This window comes from Typopeltis vanoorti, chromosome 19 (assembly GCF_054136105.1).
Source record: "Typopeltis vanoorti isolate ZY-2024b chromosome 19, IOZ_Tvanoo_1.0, whole genome shotgun sequence".
NCBI classification, from domain to species: Eukaryota; Metazoa; Arthropoda; class Arachnida; order Uropygi; family Thelyphonidae; genus Typopeltis; species Typopeltis vanoorti.
In genome coordinates this window covers 29,047,381-29,072,062 of record NC_143567.1, presented here as the reverse complement: position 1 = coordinate 29,072,062, position 24,682 = coordinate 29,047,381, and the positions used below count along the sequence as shown (strand labels likewise).

General features: G+C 33.9%; 1 protein-coding gene across 3 annotated transcripts in view; it reads left to right on the top strand.

Moving 5' to 3' along the window:
- The window catches only part of LOC150095951 (organic cation transporter protein-like), a 107,664-nt gene extending 84,586 nt beyond the window's left edge, over positions 1 to 23,078 (top strand). For all 3 annotated transcript variants that reach the window (XM_090409388.1, XM_090409389.1, XM_090409387.1), the window contains exons 5-11: positions 9,133 to 9,304; positions 9,801 to 9,948; positions 14,371 to 14,465; positions 20,179 to 20,393; positions 20,898 to 21,079; positions 21,380 to 21,519; positions 22,891 to 23,078. In XM_090409388.1, coding sequence (XP_090265514.1) covers positions 9,133 to 9,304; positions 9,801 to 9,948; positions 14,371 to 14,465; positions 20,179 to 20,393; positions 20,898 to 21,079; positions 21,380 to 21,519; positions 22,891 to 22,924 — 986 coding nt within the window. In that variant the 3' untranslated portion in view covers positions 22,925 to 23,078. The remainder of the gene's footprint in view (positions 1 to 9,132; positions 9,305 to 9,800; positions 9,949 to 14,370; positions 14,466 to 20,178; positions 20,394 to 20,897; positions 21,080 to 21,379; positions 21,520 to 22,890) is intronic.
- The last annotated feature ends 1,604 nt before the right edge of the window (positions 23,079 to 24,682 follow it).

Below are 24,682 nucleotides of genomic sequence, written 5' to 3'. Positions count from 1 at the left end.
TTCTAAATTATGCTGCCTTAATAGATACATTTTATCCGACTGCGAAGTGGTCTGTCTGAACTAAAAAATTAGAAATCCTACTCCCTTTGCAATGTGTTATAACGGGTAAAATTATCCACACAAATTATCATATAACTGGAGATTGTCGATATGTTTTCAAGGAGTGTATAAAATACCATCATAATATTGCATAATTAAATTTACATTATTACTAGCTTTCTATCAGCATCTTCCAAAATATTCTATTGTTTGTCGTCTCCAATATTGTCAGGTTTTTCGATCTTCTAATTCACTTTTAAATTACATCGATTCGCCTAAATCTTTGTCTTCTTCTTCTTCTTCTGGATATTTTTTTTCTGGCATCCTGGCATCAAACACATTTTCGCTGTCCTTTCCTTTTTCATTCTGTTCAAGTGATCACACCATCTTAGATTAGTTCTGCTCACGCATTCCTGAATGTTAACAATGTTAAGTTCCTTCCTGATAATAATCATTTTACATATGATTCTGCCATTGATGCCGTCTCTTAACTCTTTCTCAATTTTTTCGCAGAACTCTCATATCTGTGGTCTCTAGTCAACTCTCAGATCCGCAAATTGAAATTGATTTGACCACTGTCTTGTATGTCATTATGTGCAACGTTTCTCAAAGTATTGTCGCGTATCCCTGGGGGATCCCGAGACCCTTTCAGTGGGTCTCGGGATCCCCCAGGATACAACATTAGCTCCAACAAACTATTTGTATTATACTGTATATATATATAGGTTATGTTATATACCTATATGTTAACTCGAATGTTAACATTAACATATTTTTAATAAAAATATATTATTCATATTAACATATAATGGACTTATTATTGTTATTTTACAGCCGATCCCCTATCAAATTAACCCCGTCTTCCCGCGGTGTGGCCTGTTTCCATAAAAGGGGCTCTTGCTAATCCAGAGCCCCGATTATAAAGGGATATTTCCTAGTTGGAGGAAATGCCAAATAGACATTAGGTGATAGATGTTCCTTATCGCCCAGCTTATGGAGGTTCTGAAGTGGCAAATGCCAGTTTACTCTCTGAAGCAGGGATTCCGGTTTCTGTTCTCCCCCCTTCTCTGTGCTGTGTGAGTGATACCCTTCAAGGATATCACATGACAAACATACATAGAGACATAACCTTCTCCATTTCGAAGGCACATCAGTTAAAACGGTGATGCCGCAGGCCTACCGACAGATACGGACCCGAACCAGTCAGTAACGGGTCAGGAAGCTCTGTGCCATGACGTGGGCTTCTTGCCCACGTCGTGGCACGGAGACTGGCTTCTCTCTGTATGGAAGTCGTGTCCGAGCGTCTATCTTCTTTCACTGCACGCACCCAGGGCCGAGCCGTGCGGTTGTGCAGATTGTGTGCCGCACAAGGGCGCTTGAAGATAGGGGCGCCATTTCACCATGGGATATAATAAAAAAAATATATAAATTTTTATTCTTGAATTATATCGTTTGAAGTGAAACGTTATCAATGTTACCACAGATTTTATTTCACATAATAAACATCGACTCAGCAAAAATTTTATAAATATTTTCGATTGTTTATTATATTTTTAGTGGAAATTGTTAGTTTAAGTCAGACCGTGAATTCATTCTTACGCTGTGCTTTGCACAGTACCGTCGACAGGATATAGCATAGAGGCAGCCTGCCTCACGGCGCTGCTTAATAAGGGCGCGTGCTCGTTCAGCCATATTACGGCAACAAGATATTTTACAAAAATACAGCGTTTAGTTTACCAAATAAAAAAGGCGTCATTTTCCATTGACAGTTAAATATGTGCCGCATATTTAACTGTCAATGGGAAATGGCTTAAGATATGGCTATAAGATATATAACTTATATGATTTATATAGTCATATAAGTCACATGACTTATATGACTATATAAGTCATACTTATATAGTCATATAAGTATGACTATAATTTTAATAAAAAAATTATAGTCATACATACTAAAACTAAACATTTTATTAGATACTTATTAGATACTTAAGGAAATATAAAATATATAAAACCCACTTATTAGATACTTAAGGAAACAACCCATAAAATATCGTATGATGTGAATTTCATACTTTTATAGTCTGTATATATATATATATATATATTAAATTATATTATGCATGTCACATTTGAGCGATAACTCGCTCCCTGCAGTAAACAATACGCCATCCCCAACAGCCATTATACTGCAGAAACACGAAAACCAATTAGTTTTATTATGTCACTGGATAAGGTTCACAGACATCATTTGCAGACTGTGTAATATATTTCTCAACAAACAGTGCAATTACAGACAACTGGGAATATAAACACTAACTAATGAATCACATCTTCCCTCCAACAGAAACTGCTATATACAGCAGGTGCAACATATGGTTTTGCTTGACACTACCCCGTCATGAACAGGTTAAAACTAAGAAATATATAGTGAATGCATTTCAGATGTTATGGAAATCGGTTTAAGAGAATTAGCATTTCAATTCAATTGTCAGCTTGTTTTGTTTGCGTAGCGCGATCTTTTGTTAATACCGCACCAATCATATGCACTTCTTAATAGTTGCTTTTTTTCTATTTTACTGGCCTACAATCGTGCACATCTTTTACTTCTCATTAGTAATTTGTCAAGGATTGTTCATAACGCATCTCAAGTCTTAAATTACTGGTAATTTTGGCTTGATATAATGGGAAAGAAGATGATTCTATTTGGGTAGATAACTTTGATTGCACACAAGGAAACCAATCTTGAGGATAGAAGAAGTGATGGAGAATAGAAGCTTCTTGGTAAGTCATACCAATTTTCAGTTTTTTTTCTCTGAAAACTTTAGTTTCCGAAAATCCCCACATATATCTCACAGGACGATTTTTTAGCTTTAATTTTGTTAAAAAAGTGCTAGTTATAGTCGAGTAAATACGGTAATTTTTTTAGCTTTCAAATTGTTAAGTATGGATCATTGGTTAAAGACTGGATTTATAAAACGCACAAAAGAGAGCAATAAAGCAGATATAGAAGTAAACAATTTCACTCCTCTCAATGATGATAAATTATTTATATTAAGTAAAAATATATAGTATCTTTATAAATTTTGTTCTATTAATAAATCTTTTTTTTTTGTTTAAATGTACATCTAAGTTCAAATAAAACAGACATTTGCAATGAAATATATTTTTATTTATTATTATTATTATTATTATTATTATTATTATTATTATTATTATTATTATTTTGATAAGGGTACTTGTTTGATATTGAAAAGGTACTTGTTAATAATGAAAATTAAAGAAGGGGTACACGGATATCTGAAGTTTCAGAAACACTGATCTATCCAAAAATATTTAGTCTGAAACATAGGTGTATATACGATGTTCGTTTTCTTAAATTCCGCTTCGAATTTGGATAGACGAAATAGCGTCTATTCAAATACCCACTTACATTTTTTTTCGACGTCATTTCAATTTTGAATGTGAAACATATTGAGTGTATTGTGTATTCTGTGTTTAAGTGACTTTGGACAATTTGACTTTGATTTTAATTGTGTACTTATTTTTGGATTTTTGATAGACAAATAAAATTTTAAAGATAATAGTTTATAAATTATAAACATATTAATCAGCTGAGGGACCATAGCTAAAAATCCCGTATATATGCAGGATAAACTATCAGCGCGTCAGGCTGACACGGTTCGAATTAAATTAATAAACATAGGTTATTTATGAGTTATAAAACGCATTAGATGATCTTTGTTTACACATACTGCAATTGGCCCTTTCTTGATACTATGTTGGTGTATTTTTGCATCATTTCTTTTTGTGCGTTACAGTAACAGTGTTATTGTGCAGTTGCCTTTTGTTTTATAAAATATATTTATTGTTGTTTAGTAAATTGTTTGTGAATTTGGATTATTATTCACGTAAAGTAAGTACATCCATTATATTTTTGCTAAGTTTGAAAATCAGTTAAATTGTTTCATTTTAGTTAATTATCTTATTTTGAAAACAAAAGATTTTTATTTTATGTTGGGTACACGTCTGGAAAATAAATAATTTTCAATAAGAGATTTATTTATATATTTGTTCTTGTTCTGGTTGGAAGACATTGGGGTTGGGGTCCTTTTACTAATTTCTTTAATAAATAATTTTAATATTCTAGAAATTTCTTAATTATTAAACAATTACCAGAATGTAAAAAAATATTAAATAAATATCACTGAGAAATCAATCAGTAGCTAATATCTCTACTTGCTAATTTTCAAAAACATTTATTTTGGCGGACAACTTTTAACGCTCTTCTAATTTTAAAGTCTAACCAAGTGTGTTAACCCCCAGATGTCGGAAAAAAAGACAAAGAAGTTGAAACTATCTGGTATATAACTATCTGGTCCACAAAACAGGAAAAGACAATTGCAACGAGTACAACTGGAACGTAATTTGGCTGGATCGCTGAATAAATTTTTAACTTCAGGACCACATAAAAAACGAAGAACAGAAAGTTCTGATGAAGCAAGTACTCCGTGTAGCTCTACTATAGAAAAAGAGAAGACACAAGATAACAATGAAGAAACAAATGTTACATGCGAAAATGAAACTGGCCTGACTGGACTGTCTACAGAAGTTGCAGCAGAAGAGATATTGGATTCCGATTCAGCGAAACACGAAACTACAAATTTTATTTTAAATTTTAATGTTAATGATCCAGGTACTTGGCCGAATCATATAACTACCAAAGTTAGAGATTGTTTAGTTGAGCATTGCCCGCGTCAAGTAGTTAATAAAGAATTTCCCAAAGATGAATCTGGCCGCAAGTTTTCCGATTCATACTATTATCGAACTTTAGCAAATGGAGAAAAACTTTTACGAAGTTATTTAGTTTATTCAGAATCGCGAAATTCGGTTTTCTCTTATTATTGCAAAATATTTGGTATTCAAAATTCCCAACTTACTAACGAATACGGTTGTAAAGATTGGCAACATTTGAGTCATATATTATACTAAAAATACACGAGACAAGTTCCACGCACATTAAAAACTGTTCAAAATTCAGCGAACTTAAAATGTCGTTGATTAAGAAATGCATTATTGATTGCACACAACAAAGATTATACGAAACTGAGAAAAAATATTGGCAATCTGTTATCGAACGGTTAATCTACATAATACAATATTTATCAAGACAGTGTATAGCTTTTAGAGGTTCTTCACAAAAACTTTTTGAAAATGATAACGGCAATTTTTTAAAGTTAGTAGAAACTCTCGCTAAATTTGATTCGATAATGGCAGAACACTTGCATCGCATCCAAACATCACAAAAAAGGAACATTGCTCATTATTTAGGTGATAAAATACAAAATGAAATCATCCGTATAATTTCTGAAGCTATAATACAAAAAAATTTAGAAATGGTTAAAGAGGCGAAATATTATTCATTAATTCTTGACACTACTCCGGATATAAGCCACACACAACAATTATCTATTGTTATTAGATTTGTTAATCAAAATAAAGATACAAATATAGCAGAAATTCATGAACATTTTTGGGTTTTCAATCTGTAGAAGATACCACTGGGCAAGGACTATTTCAATTCATAAAAAATTATTTAAAATTATTGAATATTAACATTTCGGATTTACGCGGCCAAGCTTATGATAACGATTCAAATATGCGAGGCAAACATAATGGACTGCGGAAAAAAATCCTTGAAATAAAGGGCTTTTTTATTCCATGTGCTGCTCATTCATTAAATTTGGTAGTTAATGATGCAGCTAAGATATTCTGTAAAACTAAATTTTTTGGGGTAATACAGGAATTATATAATTATTTTTCAATATCTGTGAAGCGTTGGGCTATATTAAAAAAACATTCGTGTTTTAAATTTGAAACCACTTTCTGCTACTAAGTGGGAAAGTAGAGTAGAAGCAATAAAGCCACTTAAAAATAATATCAAGGAAATTTACCAGGCTCTTTTTGATATTACGGAAGATGAAACTAAAGATATCGATTCAAGAGTTCAGGCAGACAACTTAATTTCAAAGATTTATTCATTTAAATTTATTTGCTCTGTTCATGTTTGGTACGAAATCTTAAGTCTCGTAAATGTTGCAAGCAAAATAATGCAGAATCCGACATTTGATATAGGAAAAATTACAGAAAATCTTGATTATGTTATACAAGAATTAAATACTCGCCGAACAGACCAATATTTTGAAAATATTAGACCTGCAAAAGAAGTAGCAAACGATCTTAATATTGATCCTATTTTTCCAGACATTCGCAAAAGAACAAAAACAAAAATGTTTGGCTACGAAGATGAGACAACGCATGATCCTAAACAAAATTTTAAAATAAATTTTTTCTTCGCCATTTTAGACACGACAATAACTTCAATCACGGAAGGATTCATACTCTTAAAACAACATAGCGAGGACTTTAATCAATCGTTTAATTTACATTAGTAAATTAAACGATTGGAGCGATGAAGATTTAATGAACCATTGTAAAGATTTGCACTTAAAACTGAGCGACAATCAAGATTCCGACAATCGCGATATTGATGGTATGACTTTATTTGAGGAATTAAAAACTTTATAATGTTTTGTTTAAAAAAAGTCGGCTTCTTAGGATGTTTTAAATTATATATACGAAAATACATTAACCTACACGTTTCCAAATACTGCGATTGTTGTGATGCGTATTTATTTAACTGTACCAATATTCCGTAGCATCAGGGGAAAGAAGTTTTTCAAAACTGAAACTAATAAAAAATTATTTGCGGTCAACAATGTCTGGAGAGCGTCTAACGGATTTATCAATTATATCAATTGAAAATAATATTATGGATTCATTAGACATTGAAGATATTATTAAAAATTTTGTGGCGGTAAAAGCAAGACGGATAAATATGTAAAATAAATCAACATTTATCCTAATTGTTATATACTTAAAAGCATATCTCCAAATTATCTTTGTTATGTAATATTTCTTTTTATATTAAAATAAATGTCATTTTGTTTATATATATATATATATATATGTGTGTGTGTGTGTGTGTGTGTGTGTGTGTGTGTTTATATATTGTGTTGTATTTATATATTAGGGAATAAACATTTTTGAAAATTTTTATTATTAAAATTTCCTTATTAATGAATTTCAGTGATTACAATGTTCTACTACTGTTAAATAACATTTATTTTTATGTATGCGTATAAACTGTTTTGTACTGTTAACAAAGTAAAATGTTTTGCAAAAATGTTTCATGGAAACTTATTTTATGGGGGCGCAGAAAAACGTTTTGCACAAGAATGCCTCCTACTACCCATGGCGCGGCCCTGCGCGCGCCCACTATATCTTTTCAGTTAGTCATGATTAAACTTATGAAGACTCTTACAAACAATGACATTAACACTACGACAAAAATTAATCTCTCTCACAAACCCATCCATCCCATCAAAAAAAAAAGGAAAAAAGCCACATCACAACCAGGTACAGCATACAAACCAAACTCACTTTCACATCCACTTTACTTGCATCTGTAGCATTAACACAAACATAAAAGACGTTCATCTGTCCCTGACCATGTCTTTCAGAACATGGTCAGGGACAGATGAACCTCCAAGCGCACTCCAGTTGCTTCTTTAACTCATCCACCCATCTAATTCTTGGTCTTCCTCTTCTCCTGCTTCTTTATGAACTGGTCAATAACATCGTCATAAAAAGTTGGTTGTAACTTAATTTTCCCAAGCAACACGCACAATTGTAAAGGCTGGTTGAAGCTCACTGGCTAGAGCTACGTTGACTGCGTATGGCCTGTGTTTAAGCAACAGAGTGAGACGACGTGAAATGACAGTGCTGCTGCGAGGACCTGGAAGCTCCTACAACCGAGCAAGCCAAGGTAGCGTTGACTAGACGAGCAAGCATCGGCCTTCGATACATAACGCAAAGCTCAATTATTGCCGCGCGCAAGCTTAAGACGTCTTTTTTCTTAAGACGGAGTTTATTTTTATTTTGGCCTTCTGAATAATGCAGTGTATAGCCATTGCAAATCTTTTATATTATTTACTCTACTTGCGATATTTGGGGTATCTGAGTGCTTGTTTAAGCGTAAGTACTGAGAGACATCCCTGACATGGTTATTTTCATGGATATTTTCGCCCGTGTTCCATGACTTCTCATTTAACAATCTTCCAACGTACTCACTTCAACATCTAGAATGTACTTATTTTAACTTTTTAAAATAAGTACTTTTTATGTCACCTTTATCATTTCTGATTCCTTTTTCAGTAGTTTTTTTTTTTCCAATTTTAAACTTTTTCCAGAGCAGTTTTGTCACGTTCGTGATAAACAGGTCTTCCCATTGGCTTTTGTTCGGTTACTTTTTTTACACATAGCTTAGCTTTCTTACATTTGTTTCTGTATTTTTCTCCGGGCATCTACTGATTTAACTTCCGAAACATTAAACAAATACGTTAGCAGAAATCGTTTCACCACTTTCGATCGAAATGAACAAAATGTAAAAGACTTAGTAAAAGGCGTTTTTAGCTCAAAAAAGGGAGAATCATTGAAATCACAAAAGGCATAGAATGTTAGCATGAAAGACTTTGAGTGAAAAAAATAAACTGAAGTGATGAGATAATCACTTCCTGTTGACAGTAAGTAACTGACATCTTCAGCCTGGGCCGTGATCAATTCATATCGACTTGAACCATGCGCAGACAAATGCAAAATTTAGGGTTAACTAATCTTTATTTGAATAAAACAAATTACTATATTTGAATCAACTCATTGGGAAATTAGATGCAAAGACTCCATTTATGTCGTATGTGTTCCGAAGCCCACATAATAATAATAATAATAATAATAATAATAATAATAATAATAATAACGTTTCAATGAAGGCCAGATTTCGGTTCTACTATTCAGACTGTGAGAATGTGAAATCAAGCATATGTTCACGTAATGTGATCATAATCAATATAATATACCCATGAATATATTTAATTGCTATCAAGATAGTTGGTATAAGATAAAATGAGTTCTATATTTTATTACTGTTTTGTGACGTCGAGTATTTCATTATGCACTTCATTTATTTTATAGTGAGCGAAATCGTCAGCGCAGACTACAGAACAGCTTTCGGCATGGCTCCGTATATTGGGTCAAGTGCAGCCTACATCATCCTGCCAGGAATTACGTGGATTTTAAGGAGTTGGTTTTATATTCAACTAGCCATTTCGGTCCCTGCAGTTATCTCTCTGGTAATTATGTGGTGGTAAGTATTTCAAAATATCTGTTCCAGCTTCTTAAGAACCACTCATCAAAATTAATAATTTATTTATATATCTTTATTAGACATTTTAAAAACTTAAAAACTGCGATCTAGTTTTACCTGCATTTGACTCAATAAAATATTCGTGGCACGAGGTCGTCCTCTGTTTGTTTCATGAATCCTCGAAAAGCGGCATAGAAATGTATGGGTCGCTGTACATGTACAGCGACCGATACATTAAAAATAATTTATCCAGGAAAATTGGCTTATATGCTTGCTTTTCTTAAAAGCACTTACAGAAAATGAAATGAAATTATGATGTTGTAAGATGACACGATTTTTACTTCTGAAACCCTTGCAAAAAATTAACATAAATGACACACTCGTAATACGATTATTAGTTGCCTGAACCACCAAGACTTTTATTTATTTTATTTTATGATTTTTGATATTCTGCAAGTTTTCTTCTTTATTTTATTAATCTCATATACTGTTTTAGGTTTATATCGGAATCTCCACGTTGGTTGCTTACTCAACAAAGGCTGCAAGAAGCTGAAACTGTATTAGCAGCTGCTGCCAAGATGAACAGACGTAACGTTAAGAATCTGGAAGAAACCATTAGGAAAATGTACACTCAAATCTGCAAGGTGGGCAATTTTGCATTTCGTTATTCTTTTCTCGTATACTGTGACTTGAAATTTCAGAAAAACTCACAACGTAGTGGTAAATATATTGATTTTACAACAAATGTACAATGCATTTTGATATACAATACGATATTGAAAAACCCGATCAGTTGCACTCATTGCTCTTCAGGGACGTAAATAATTGGTGCATTATTGGTGTTGGGAACTAGAATTACTCCTTAATGTATCAGTTTGGTCACTAGTGTAATTCTAGTTCCCAACACCAATAATGCACCAATTATTTATGTCCCTCTGAGAGAAAAATATAGAGCAATTCTGGGTATCAAATGATGATAGGTTAGTGAGAGATGCTTCTAGAGATGCGAAGTCTCATCAAGAAAGTTTTCCGATAGCTCACCATTCAATAAATCAAATAATCAAACAAGCATAATTAAAATGTTATTTAATAATCTTCATTCTATGAATTCATTTAAATATAATCAGTTTAAATCAAATCCGAACACGTTCGATTTGAATGAGAACAGAGATTTGGTTGTGCCAAGCCCCAGCCATCCGACAGACTCCGCCAACTTCATTTTAAACTGGAAACGCCATAATTGAAGTCTTCAGACAGAAGTATTGTTTCTAATGAACAGTATCTGAAACCACTCTAGTAAGAAAAAGGTATAAAAAAAACCAGCCACCAAGCTGTTAATCGTTTGCTTAAAACTGTTTATAATATTCTTAATGCTCTTCGCAACCATATGCCTGGGGAAGGAGTGTCCTAGGTTCGGTTCCCGTCGACGACGTGAGGAGCTCAAGGATCTGCCATAGCCAAGTTAGCCGGTCTTCGGCGTTGGCATCAGAGGTTTTTTCCCCTAGTTTATCTGGGGTTTTTCATCCCGCAAGCAGGCAAACCGGCCCTATGAACTCACAGGCTACAGTCATAGGATACCTCCAGGAATAAGGATTAACCAACCCCGTAGGATTTTCGTTCAGAATGCCTACACGTAAAAAGTGTAGGTCTACGCGTGAGCGTAACATATGATGATGATATAGTTCTCAACATGACGAAATAAAGCCCTCAATTATATATTGTAATTATAATTATAATTATATATATTATAATTATATAATTCCCTATAGAGTCGATTTTAAAATAAATGTTTTATTTATTTTAAAATAAATAAATGCATAAGACCCCTTTAAATCATGGGTCTTATATCTCCTCTGTCAACTTTTTTTTTCACTCAACGGAGACCCTTTTTTAAGTTAATAACGATATGTCACCTGCAGGTACTTTTAAATTACTCCGTGATGGGTTTCCTTCCAAGCACTTTTATGACCTTAAAGCTCATTGATACTGACTGATTGCTGCATGAAAGTTAGTATGGAAAATTAGAGCTACTGCTATTAAAATAAAACCTGTTACAAAAACAAATTTCAAAAAATATCCGAAATACAACAAAAAATACAGAAAAAAAAATACAAAAAAGCAACAAAAATACATCCAAAAATCGAACAAAACAAAATTCCGCGACAAAACAAAACTTCCACATCGAATTTATTAACACGCAAGGTCTCAATACTAACATACGTGACATGCACCACCACTACTTACAGGCATCTGAACTCTCTCTTTCATCAATGAACTTCAACTGGATCCTCTACAACCACAGATTTCCACATTATGCATACTGCCTTCCATAAGAAGGATGGAACATATGCTTTTTGTTACCAAAAGGTTAACCCATCTTGAATCTCGTTTATATGTTCTACTTTGGCTCAACTTTCTTTGCCTCATTTTGTTGCTTTCATTTGTTGCCTTTACTATTCTCCTAATTCTACACTAATCTTTTTATATATATCTGAAAGCTGTCACACACAAGCTAATAAACAGTGAGATAATTTTTCTAGGAGAATTGAAGGTCCATAAAATGAAAAATTTTGCTTTCAATAATGATCCAACACAAATCATCCATCAACTTATAAGGGAATCCTCATTATTCTCCCAACAATCTTGGACTTTTTCTTAACCCTCTCCCTTCAAATACACTTCTGACAGTAGCCCCCCCCCCCTTTGACAACTCTGACCATAACCTTGTCCTCCATGATCCATTTTTTTTATAGATCATCCTCTCAATTTGATCACTTGCTTCCATCAAATAGCAAATTATTCTTGTTAAATGAGTTCATTTATTCCCCACTCTACTCAAACCCACAGCCCTTATCCAAGCCTTGCTGTTTTAAATTTGCCAAATTCAGCATTCATTTAAAAGCTAAAAATAAAAACTTTATCTTACTCGGCTTACATAAAGTCCGTAACAGCTGTAAAAGAATCACCAAAAGACTAAAGCAGACTAAAGCAGACTTCATGCACTAAATTTGCCTCCTACTCAAGTGGGAGTTGAGCCTTCAGGTCCTTCACCAAGGCAGTTGGGCAAAATTTCCATAACTTCATCTTTCTCTCTCTCTGTGTCTATCTATTTTACTGTCTGACATCTAGCTTACCCTGGTATAAATATATCACATCCATAGCTAACGCAGACTCCAGAAACTTATTCTATTTCATTCTGAACTCTGTTTCTTTATATTTATGATACCAACCTTAGAATATTATTCGCGCATTTAGGTGATGCACCTAAAACTTCCCTAAGTATTCGTGATTGTATGCAGAATAGGGTAGTCTGCCTAATAGGTGCTCTCTCTCTCTCTCTCTCTCTCTCTCTCTCACACACACACACACACACACACACACACACACACACACACACACACACACACACACACACACACACACACACACACACACACACACACACACACACACACACACACACACAGGTAGAGAGAGAAAGAGAGAGAGAGAAATAAAATTAGACAAATGAATGAAATCACTGATATGAAAACATTAAGAAAAATTGTTCATAAAGAAAAAAATGCTTATCAGCATTTTAAAATACAGCCAATATATAACTGGATCCAAAAAAGAAAAAAAGAAACACAATATAAAAAATGATACTGAAAGAATGCAAGATAAAAAATGGGCAAAGAAAGTAAAGAACTGGATACCAAATGGGAAACGAATCAAAGGAAGAACATGGCGAAGATGATGAGAGAGTCTTGAAAACAGCAGCACTTCAAGCAACTAGTCTTAATAGTGAAAGAAAAAGAAGCAGACAATTTTGCGAGGCTAGCAAAAGGCATTGTTCAGTGTGATAATCTGATCATGAAATTTATTCATTGATTTGTTATCAGAAATAAAAGGATTTAATTTATCTGTGCAGCACCATGAATGACGGACATACTGTAGATACGATTCTCGACTTGAAAGTTTGCATTGTCTTTTGCTTGTTTACGATAGATGGCGCCAGGAAGGAATTGCTTGAAATACTTAAAATAAAAAATAAAAATAAAAATGCAAATAGAAACTTGAATTGCCTCCTAAAAACTTCCATTAATTTTATATAGGGGAAAAAAAGAGACTATTACGGCTTCAATTCTAGAACTTTTCCAGGACTTTTGAATCAATGGCAGAGTTAATCGATCTTTGGTGGAAGCGAATAGGATTTGCCTTAGGAAAGAAATTAAGGTTTTTAGCTGACAAAAAAAAAAAAAAAAAAAGGAATCTGTAGCACACACACGAATACATACAAATAAATACTGGTTAGGATTAACATTGATCAGGGTAATTAAATAAAAGAGCATTAGCTTTTATATGGGTCATTGGTAATTCACCCAACATTAGCGATAGTAAGTGGTAGAGACACGGTGTCTATTAACTTCCAAGGAATTAAGGGCTAAAATGATTGTGCCTTCTCCTTTTTGGTACACGAAACGGCATTAACGAATTTATTTTTATATGTTTTAAAACTGCAATGAGATTAAGTCAGCGTAACGTATTTCAAGTTTTATTGTCGCGTTATTTCCTTTCATATATAAGGAGGGAGAGCAGAATAGCTTCAATTATAGACATGTTCTTGTTACTTCCAAATGAATCAAGAAATTCTTTGACTAACTTAAAATTAATGTAATCTCTCTTTTTTGTGTTATTATAGCTAACTATAATAAAGAGAATGAGTTGTTTTTAAGGAAGGTTGTGATATACGTACTACTCTCAAAAAAAAAAAAAATTAAGCTTAGGAAGGGGAGAGAGAGAGAGAGAGAGAGAGAGATCTGAGGTGAAAAAGTGTACGAACGATAGAATTTTAATGAAGGAATTTGAATTTTAAATCAGCCCCAGTTCGCTTAATATCTGCTGAGAGAGTAAAAAAATTAATCCAAGAACTTTTAAATCCAGATTTGTAATATCAATTAATAAATATTAGATAACTAATGTAAATTAAAGTTGGTACTAAAGAAATAATAATGAACCGATATCATTTTTCTAGTTTGGTGTTCAGGTAGAGTATTATGCAACTGATTTTTATTTCCAATTTCCAGGTGGAGACAGAAGGCAAATGTAAGCAGGGGACAATAATCGACTTGATAAGGACTCCGAGTTTAAGAAAGAAAACACTTACTCTTTATTTCATTTGGTGAGTGTTTATCTTTAAAATTGCGTTTATTTCTTTAAGATACATTATAATTTATAATAATAAATTTAAAATTATTCGAGCCATCAAAACCCATTCTTTCTGCTCAGTTATTACTGTACAAGTGGTATAAGCTTTTTAGCATTTGATGTGCCTGCTAATCGCGCGACTCTTACACCTGATTTACACCATCATCATCATCACTGTAACAGTGATGATGACGATGTTAATTATTCTGCGGTGCTCCATATAGATATATTTGGTGTCTTTGATCCTAGTCGAAAGGGTATCAGGATCACAGTGGAGGGCTTTAGGTCTCATTACGCCCATACATTTTGTAACCATAGCCGAATCTGACAGATCAAAATATATGGTGTAAACTGACGATGAACTTATAAGTGCAACTGGTACAGAAAAGCTGACATTTTACACTTCCAATAAACTTACATGATTGGAATTTTGTCAGAAAGGAAATTGTGCACAGGGTGCTCGCCCGTGAAGGCTTAGTACAGATTCCTTTCATGTAACGGAAATAATAATTCCTGGAGGAAGTCAGGTTTTGTTACTACAGCACGAGTTACTGATGGTTAAGAACAAATTGTACGGTTCATTGAAGCCTAGCATTTCATGCATGTATGAATTGGCATCGAGATAATTGGGAACAAAGCCAAGCCAGGGAAATTGTGGCGTTAATTGAGATAATCTAGCAGAGAATATTTAGCGTAAGTGAGAGACAGGTGACAGACAACGTGACTGGTGTGAATATGCTGATTACAGGATATTTCAGCAGAACAGAAGAAATAAAAAAAAAGGAGGGGAAAGAGTTTTTAAATGAGAGCAGAGCATTGCAGCTGCTGAGAATAGAAAAACATGGAAAAGAGGGATAATAGCATTTAAGGTATTTGGTGTGAAAGTATTTTGTATATTGGATAGAATATTCGCTAGGATAATTGTACAAGCTACGGTACATCGAAACGGATGAGGTTGAAATATTCCAGCAAACAGACATGGCTGATTATTATGAGGGACTTGACTTATGAGAAAATCGACTGCGGTGAAGAAATAGCTGATAGTAGAAAAAATGAATCTCCTTAGTTGCTCGGGTAGAAGAGACTTGACGATCCTGAGTGTTAGAGTAACCATGTTGTACTAACATGGGAGGCGACCTGTTTCCTGTGAAGTAATTAAATTCAAAAAATTACAGAGCAGAAAACTCCGAGTAACAGACATTGTTTTGGGAATATACGCTGGCATGAGGAACTACTTGAGAAGGAGAAAAGTATATTAAAAATGCTTGGACTTTGGTAAAAGATCACTTGAAGGCGAGGAATCGGAATGTTTTCTGATTCTCCTTCAGGAATTAGGACAGTTAGGAGGATACACGAGTATGTATGGTAGTTGAAATAATGAAATTCAGGAGGAACAGCAAAAGAAGAATCTCTGGGGGCATAAGAACATTCAAAGAAGACCTTCAATCATACATCCAGTAAAAAATGCCCACTGCTGATGGTGGCAGCAAACTGAATGATTCAGATGTATAGAAGACTTTTTACTGAGTTCTTTGTATTTCATGCAAATGGATATATGCGGGCAGTCAGATAGATGGTGGAAGAAGAAGATAATATGTAGTCAGAAGAATGCGAAGAAATTTCTATATTGAGTAACCTTGTATAAATATTGGAGTAGGATCGAAAGTTGTATTACCATGTATTTGAAGGAATGAGCTGAGTTCACTGTGCCTCTGACTTGGATGTTCAATGACACTCCGGTAGAGCCGAAAAAGGAAGGTAGTACCGCTACACAAGGGACGTTTGAACCTCAAGTATCTATTAATTACCGATCAATCTCTGCGTATATCTGATAAGACTAACTGCCGGTCATGCTGGAATGATAACGAACGGTAGGAGAAGCAAATTGTGCCAAACTAGGTTCCTGAGAGAAGGGGATTGTCGAAAAGATAGCAATGATTTGTTAAGCGAATGCATAGTTTTGCTAATTTGATCATTATTTATAATAAACTAACGACATTACTAGATACTGGCGACAGTTAAAGTATACTATTTCTTCATTTCGTAAAATCAGTTGACAAAATTCAGCACAAGAAGCTAATCTTCATCACAAGCCATTTAGTATTCAATTAACTTGTGATGGAGATTGATAGTACATGGGTTGGGTTGTTTGGAATTACAGCCGAAGAAACTAAAGCTATGAATCCACTGTATTATTCATTTTAATTGCATTGTGTTCTTCTGGCCAGTTTACCTGTTTTATGGAATGAAAAAAAGTTTCTGTGATGAACTTCCCTGCTGCTTTCATCTGCCTAGAAGAAGATAATAAAGATGCCACAATTCTTTTTGTGACATACTTATTATTATCTTCGTCTAGCTACCATTCCTCAAACCTTTGCCCCTTCCACATCTTGTAATGCATATCCATCTATGTAGTACACTGATTTCTATCTCCTTGGTGTAAGTATAAAACCTTACACGTGCTGACATGGACCAGATATCCCAACTCTTCTGCAAACCCCCAAAAGATGCTAAACCTATTTGGAGTAATACTACATAAGAGTTATTTTTCGTAACTCCCCAGTTTTGCATAATCTGCAAACAGCTACATATTTCTCTTTGGTAAAAGATGCTGTGAGCATAGTTAAATTAAATAGCGAAGGGCTGAGCGCAGTATTCTGTGGCACCCTGCGTAATACACTCTTCCATACGCAACACGTTAATATCCATTCATCGGGTTTCTTGTCCATGTTCTAATAGTCTGCCTCATACGAAGGCAGCAGGAAATTTCATTCCGGAAACTTTTCTTTCTTTTTTTCTGGGAATTTCATCCCAGAAACCAGTGAGTCGCGACAAAGTGGCTGTGGCATTTTATTTGAAGTTCAAATGCGGTCTTTGATTCGACTGCCTTTGGACTTCATGCGCGGATTTGGTCTTTTTGGTTTCGTGAATAAGGAGAATTTCGAAAAAGGTCAAAGCACAGCAAGTAAGATTTGAGATCTGTGGAATGTTGGCTATGAAGAAAGATTAAGAGAGTAAGTTGAAGAGTCAGAATGATGAGGCAGGGAGAATATGATAGAGACATATAAGTTGTTGAAAGGGGTTTATAGGATAGATACAGGGGAGATTTTTTGTTTCAGTATATTGTGGAAGGAGGAGGAACTAGAAGTCATTTATGTAATAGAAGTTAAAATAAGAGCTCGGTCAGTAAAGAAGTGGGAAGCATGTTTTAATTTTTTTCGTGGAGATAGGTGGGCAGTTAGAATATACTGTCATCGCGAGAGTGGAGAATACATCAGTAAACGTATGACAGCATTGTGGTGAGCTGTATGATCCTCCCTGAATTCTGTTAATTTTATAGTAGATTGATAAGCATCAAGCGTAAATAGAAATATATGATGCAATAAACTGGCCTGATATGTAGAGTGTGTCTCCCACGACAAGTTCTACACTCCATGGAAATAGTAATAGTAATAATAATAATTTTAAAACAACTTCAAGGAGAAGCGTCAAAAACATTTAGTCAGTCATTAAATAACTCTTTCTAGAACTAATTTCACTGGTATCAAATGTCGTGTCTGAAATGCAATAAATTAAATTCAAAATATTTTTATATGCTGCACGTGGGGTATGAATCCAATACACAAAACACTGCTGTCTTTCCACAGAGGTAAAATTTATTTATTTATTTTTAATAGAATGAATTTATATTGCAAGGATAATACTATGCAAATAACAACAGAAATTTGTATATTACTGCATTCAGGTATTAAATGTTTATAAACTCGATTCTGACACCACAGTTTCTTTCTTTCTAATTTCCCAAGGAAATTAAGAGGTACTACGCAATCACATTTTAGTCAATTAATAGAAATTAAGACAATAAATTTCTTAATTAATGGTTAATTATTACAGTAAAATATTTATTTCACAAGACAAAGCAAAAGAATTATTTCCTACTCTCTCTCTCTCTCTCTCTCTCTCTAAAAAGACACAAAAATTTAAAAAAAAAATCAAAGAATGGCAAATAGCTGAGATGGTTGTGTTTACAATTCAATCCGAACGCATGCACCGGTTGCTTAATAAAATAAGAAGTTGTCTGGTTAGGAAACCTGGACAAAAGAACAATAACCATTGAAATCTTGGTGAGATAAAGAGATGGCTCATGAACAGTGCTATTAAGTCCTTACTTCTGACAGTGCGATAATACTCAGACCATTTCTTAAATTGAGATTCTGGAAAAGAAGAAATATAATTCAAAGTTTCATTCAGAAAATTTTAACCTTATTTAATAAATACCTTAATGTCAGTAAGACATTTATCAAATGTCTTACCAACAGTTAGTTACTGGTCTAAACAGGATTCGAAAGTAGGTCTTTCCAACCAAAACGGAAATCAGTTCAGAAGTTGGATGAGAAAAGGCTTAGAAGAAGTTCCTATAGTTAGTAATTAGAATCGCATCTTTAACTTTCTTCTGCTGATCAATAGTCATGGAAATTATCAGAGGCCAGCGCAGGCAATTCACACCAGTACTATATGAAAATAAATATAATTCACTGTAGTGTGTAATGCTTTCACTAGCTTTCTCAGAAATTTAAGTGAGTTTCATAATTTTTTAATATTAATACTTCAACATTACTACTTAAGCAGACATATATATGCTAATGTACAATAGTGCATTGATTTTGTGTGGCTACTTAAAAACATACCGATGTTTTTCTTGAACAACAGCAGATTCAAATATTTAGGAACCATTAGGCGAGGAGGAGCTGAAGTGAGTAAAGAAGAAGAAAAGCTGCTTCAGTGGGTTTGAAGTTGAACTTAGCTGCCACTCGCATTGCAGTAAGTTTAGCAGAAAGGCGAAGGACTGAATTGGGAAGTATAGGATATGAGATCAATCTATGAGGTCAAAGCTCGATTTAGGATGTAGAACCATAACAAAAAGTTGAATAAGTATTATGTGTGTTAACTGCTTGTATTCTTCTGCTGCATTTGCCTACTCTACGTGATAAAAAATAACTTTACGATCTCCATATGAGACCAGCTAAGTCACCTTCAGTCGAAAGTCCATTTAAAGATTCTTCGCATCTTAGATAGGATTCGAAACTAGATCTTTCCAACCTCCGTAGCTTGAAGAAGCAGAAAGAGATCATCTGTGTTATAAAGACTATAGTGAGTTTGTAAGAAGGGAAGGGGGGGGTACCTATTAACCGATTTGCACTTTGCTGTACAACCCAGATTTTGAGAAAGCCTTTTGGCATTCCACTTGCGAGAATAGCATTCTAGGGTAGACGAATTTGGGATTTATATAAAGTTATGATGATCTGCAGTGACAAGTAACGTCAAGAGCGACAAGGCATTGAATGTTTGGAGGCTGAGAATGATAAGGATGTGATGCGTGTTTTTACCATCTAAGATACAGACTTATTACACTGTATATGAGGTGTTCATGACTCCAGCATTTATTTCCGTAATCATTGGTAAATACTATACTGAACAAGAGTTCCCCAAAATGAGTTCCAAAATGATTTATTTGTGTGTGTGTGTGTGTGTGTGTGTGTGTGTGTGTGTGTGTGTGTGTGTGTGTGTGTGTGTGTGTGTGTGTGTGTGTGTGTGTGTGTGTGTGTGTGTGTGTGTGTGTGTGTGTGTGTGTGTGTGTGCGTGACTTTCTATAATTGCTGAAAATCTCAATATTTTCTTGATTCTAGGTTCGTTATTTTCTTCACATACTACGGCTTATCATTAAACACGAGCGAACTCGGTGGCGACCCATTTGTTAATTTTCTCGTATCCGGTGCTGTTGAATTTCCATCATACTTGTTATCCATGATCATTCTCAAATATGCAGGTCGCAGACTGCCATTAACTGGGACGATGCTAGCAGGAGGAGCCGTGTGCGTTCTTACTGTACTTTTGCAAAGAGGTGAGTACTAACCTAATCTGTTATATTTATAGTTTGTTAAGGCGAAGTTAACAAGACAGATTAATTATTTTTCAAAAATGTTTTCACGCTTACTTGGTTAATTACACCTGTGCTATTATTAACGATATTTGACATTCTGAATGAGAGACATTGCCATATTCTGCAAAATGTGTTTTATTTTCGGTCCATATTTATTTTATCGGGGCATATCTCATAATGAAATATGCCCCGATAAAATAAATATGGGTTTGTTTTCACAATTTTGGATATCAGTGTCTTTCACTGCTTGCTGATACTCGTGTTCGCATTAATTAATATTTTGTCCAACACATGTCTGTTAACGGCAGGTGTTTATTGTTTCACAGAATTAATTTCAGTTTCTAGCGGCAAAAGTCTTTTATTTATTTGAGGTTCAGATTTGTTGAAATTACATCTACGACAATAATCTTCATTAGAGTTCTTTTTGTTGGTGATTCAAGGAGAATTTTTTTATTATTTCCTTAGATATTACATGGTTGAAGGTGACCCTGGCAATGGTCGGAAAACTGTGCGTCTGCTGTGCTCTTGCAATCATACATGTCTATTCAGCCGAAATATATCCTACCGTGGTGAGAAGTGTTGGACTTGGCTCAAGTGCCATGTTTGGGCTTGTTGGATCTGCAGTATCGCCTTTTGCCAAAGAAATCGTAAGTATTGTATGATTTGAAGAAAATGTAAATCTTATATGCAACCAATTTTTGCATTAAAAATACGGTACGAAGCAAGGACCTTCTTTTTTTAAAAAACATTTTTGGGCAATGTTAGTATGCAAGTTAAATCGAATTGTATAATAGAATAGATGGTGCATAATTTATTGAAAAAACAATGTAGTACGATCAAATATTAAAAAAGGGTTTCTATAGTTCAAAAAAATTGATAATGTTTTACGAGAGCACGTATAACATTTCATGATTTTTTTTTTTTTTTTTTTTACTCGTAATATACAGGGTCAAGCAACGCATAATAGCGTCCCTCTTGGAATCTATGGAGGCTTATCGATAATTGCTAGCCTTTTGGTATTGCTTTTGCCTGAAACCAAAAATCAAACTCTACCAGACACCTTAGGGCAAGCTGAACAGCAACCAAAGTGAGTAGCAAAATTTAGTTTAATATTATTAATTCATGAAATCTTCCTTTCTTAAACTTTGCTTTGATCTCTATACAAAAATGTGCTCTACCTAACTAACCTTTACACTGGATGTAACTTTAACTGATTTATAGAATTAAGTACAAAAAAGTGCTAAATTTTACTCTAAATCTAATTATATTAATTATTATCTGTTGGATTTTTTTTTTTTTTTTTTTGTTTTCATCTGTTCCCATTTACGTTCTGGCCTCACAATGCAGCGTTTCAGAATGCCGTGCTAATTTAATCTTAACAATGGATGCAAATGAATTTTAGTCTATTCTGTTAGTAAATTGCTTATGTCATTATTATTATTAAATTCGCAGAAGACAGATTTATATCAGCAACCATTAAAATAAAATTATCAGCCCGCTATTTTACATCGGATAAACAAAACTCCAATTCCGATATTGTCCACATTAAAACAATTCAAAATTTTTACAGATGATAGTATGGTGGAAGTCGAAATCTAAAAGACTTCATGTCATCTTATGACACAATCTGACAGGAAGACATACATATATTATCATTCTAGAAATACCACCTGGAGTCAAAAGTTTCATCGAGGGGCATCTTGGTGTCATCGATGCCCTGTGTATGCAAGAAAGCCAAATAATAAGAAATAAATAAATAAAAATTAAAGCAAGCAAGCAAGGATTCATTCACTACCATTACTACACGATTATAGACAACTGGGGAAAAAATCCATATAATTCCCTATAGAAAAAAAAAGCGGAATACAGAAACAAACTTCAATCAAAAAGACACCGAAATAAACATATTCCAATAATAAGATAAAAGAACGGAAAAAATTAAAGACACTTGGATAGTGATAAACAAAGTACGCAAAAAAACATTTATTTCACTCTACATCAACTTTGTCAAACATAGCATATGCAGCAAGCAACTAGCAGACATATTTAATGATTTAATTTTCATTGCTAGTTCTGTTTAAAATTTAGCCATAAACTTTCATTTTTGCAGCTAAATTTTAATTTCTTTTATTACTGATTTCAGAAAAAAATCCTATTTTAATCAATACATTTCAATAATATTGCCTCACGAATACCATATGTATTGCTAACATTTTTCAATTTTAGTGCTTCGTATTTTAATATTGTTGCAGTAGCACAGAATTGACAATATTTCAAACTTTTCGCTAACATATCAGTTGAATGTTTTTTAAGCTTAATATTTTTCTTGCAAAGTTAACGCGCACAGAAATATCGATCCTGAGAATTTTCTGTTATAACATTTGTTATTTATTTAGCAATAAGATTCTAAATATGAACTGTACAACTTCTTTCTACAATGTATCTATTTTCGTTCAAGATGTTCGAAGAAAATGGCAGAAGGCGGAGCATAAAAGCAGAATGGCAGATGGCAGCTTTCTGTTTAAAGCATCATCTCTCAGTAATTTTATTGTAGATAATACATGTATTGTAATAAATCCGTTTATTTTGAAGAAAGTGTTTTGTTTTTCTTCTAAAAATTAATAAAATGTAATCTGCTAGTTGGGACATTCCTATCGTTTCATGATTATTACATTGCAAAAATGAAATAATTTTTATTTTGCTTTGCAATGAACACAATACGCCTTTCGTTTATTAACTACTGAATCCTCGAAACACATTCAGCCACAATTATATCAGCAATTACGCATAATTTAAACAACTTTAACTGAGAGATTAACATAGAGGAAAGTTATCCAGTAGTTACTAACTAAAGGAACTATCATTTACAGTATCATTTATATTCCTCAACACATTAGTCCCTCGGGACAATATTCGTTTGATTAGGGGTCACGGTGAATTAATGCAGATCACACGTCACTCCTCTGCTACATCTCCTAAGGTATGTATGCCTATATTCATTCGTGGGGTTGTTTGAGGGGGAGAAAAACCATCCGTATGAAACCGGCTAATTTGCTATTTGACTAAAATGACCTGATAAAGATTCCTCACCTTATAGACGCGCTTCAAACTCAGGTCTTTCCAACCAAAAGACCCATCCATACCAATTGAGCAACGAAGGCTCACATTATTATTATTGTTATTATTATAAAAATTATACTACAGTATATTATTATTATTATTATTATTATTATTATTATTTATTTGTCTCCCACCCACAATGGGTTGTAAACTTATATACATCAGCATCGTGGGTGAGCTAAGGATTTTTTTTATGCCTGTGTAGTTCAGTGGAAGTGACGCTTACATCTTCTACGCAAGGTCGACTGAAGATAGACTTAAGTTCAAGTCTAGTTACGGACTGGAGGAACTTTTCCTAAGACTTTCTTCAACCGGTTCCCGAGTTAGTCGATCTCCGGCACGGACAAGGGGGTTTTTTGTCCTGAAAACTTGGATTTTTCGTCCCATAAACTCAAGAATATTGACCTATAACCCACACTATTTACAGACAATAACATATCCTGTTAGGGTTAGGTTCAAAGAGATGCAGCACTTATTTGCCAGTCTCTTCATCATTTGCCGCTTATAATTAGTAATAATTTTGGGCCAGCTATCCCTGATCAACTACTATTAAAGATTGAACTCTCTACTCAGTCCCCAAACACTAGGAAGAGTTTTAAAAAAAGGCTCGCCCACTTCCTATAAGGGAATAAAAGGCGTCAGCTGATTGTTTTTATATTTTTGTATTTAATTTTTTTTTTTTAGATTTATTTTTCTTACATGTCAATTAAGGTCACTTAAAATGCAAGTATGAAAATGATCAAAGTAGCATAGTAAGTGTTTTTCCTGCCTGCCAATATTTTTTTTTTCAACCGAAGAAGGCATTACCTCATGCAATTTCCGCGTATAATTTTATACGTCATTAATGCACAATGATGTAACTGACGATAACAACAACGATAGACTTCTGACTATTACTAATCGTAACAGGATTTCTTATAATACGGTTTCAAATAATACTGTTCGATTAAGGGTCACACCCTAGATAACTTGGTGGAGGACTCCATATGATCTACAAAGAATGCATAGAACTGACTAGACTTCTCACACAATGACCAATCCTTGTTTTTATTAACAACTGAGCTTTTCATTTGGTATCCAAGTAGTTGCCTAGTAAAGAGAGGCACCACTGGAATATCAAATGAAAAGGA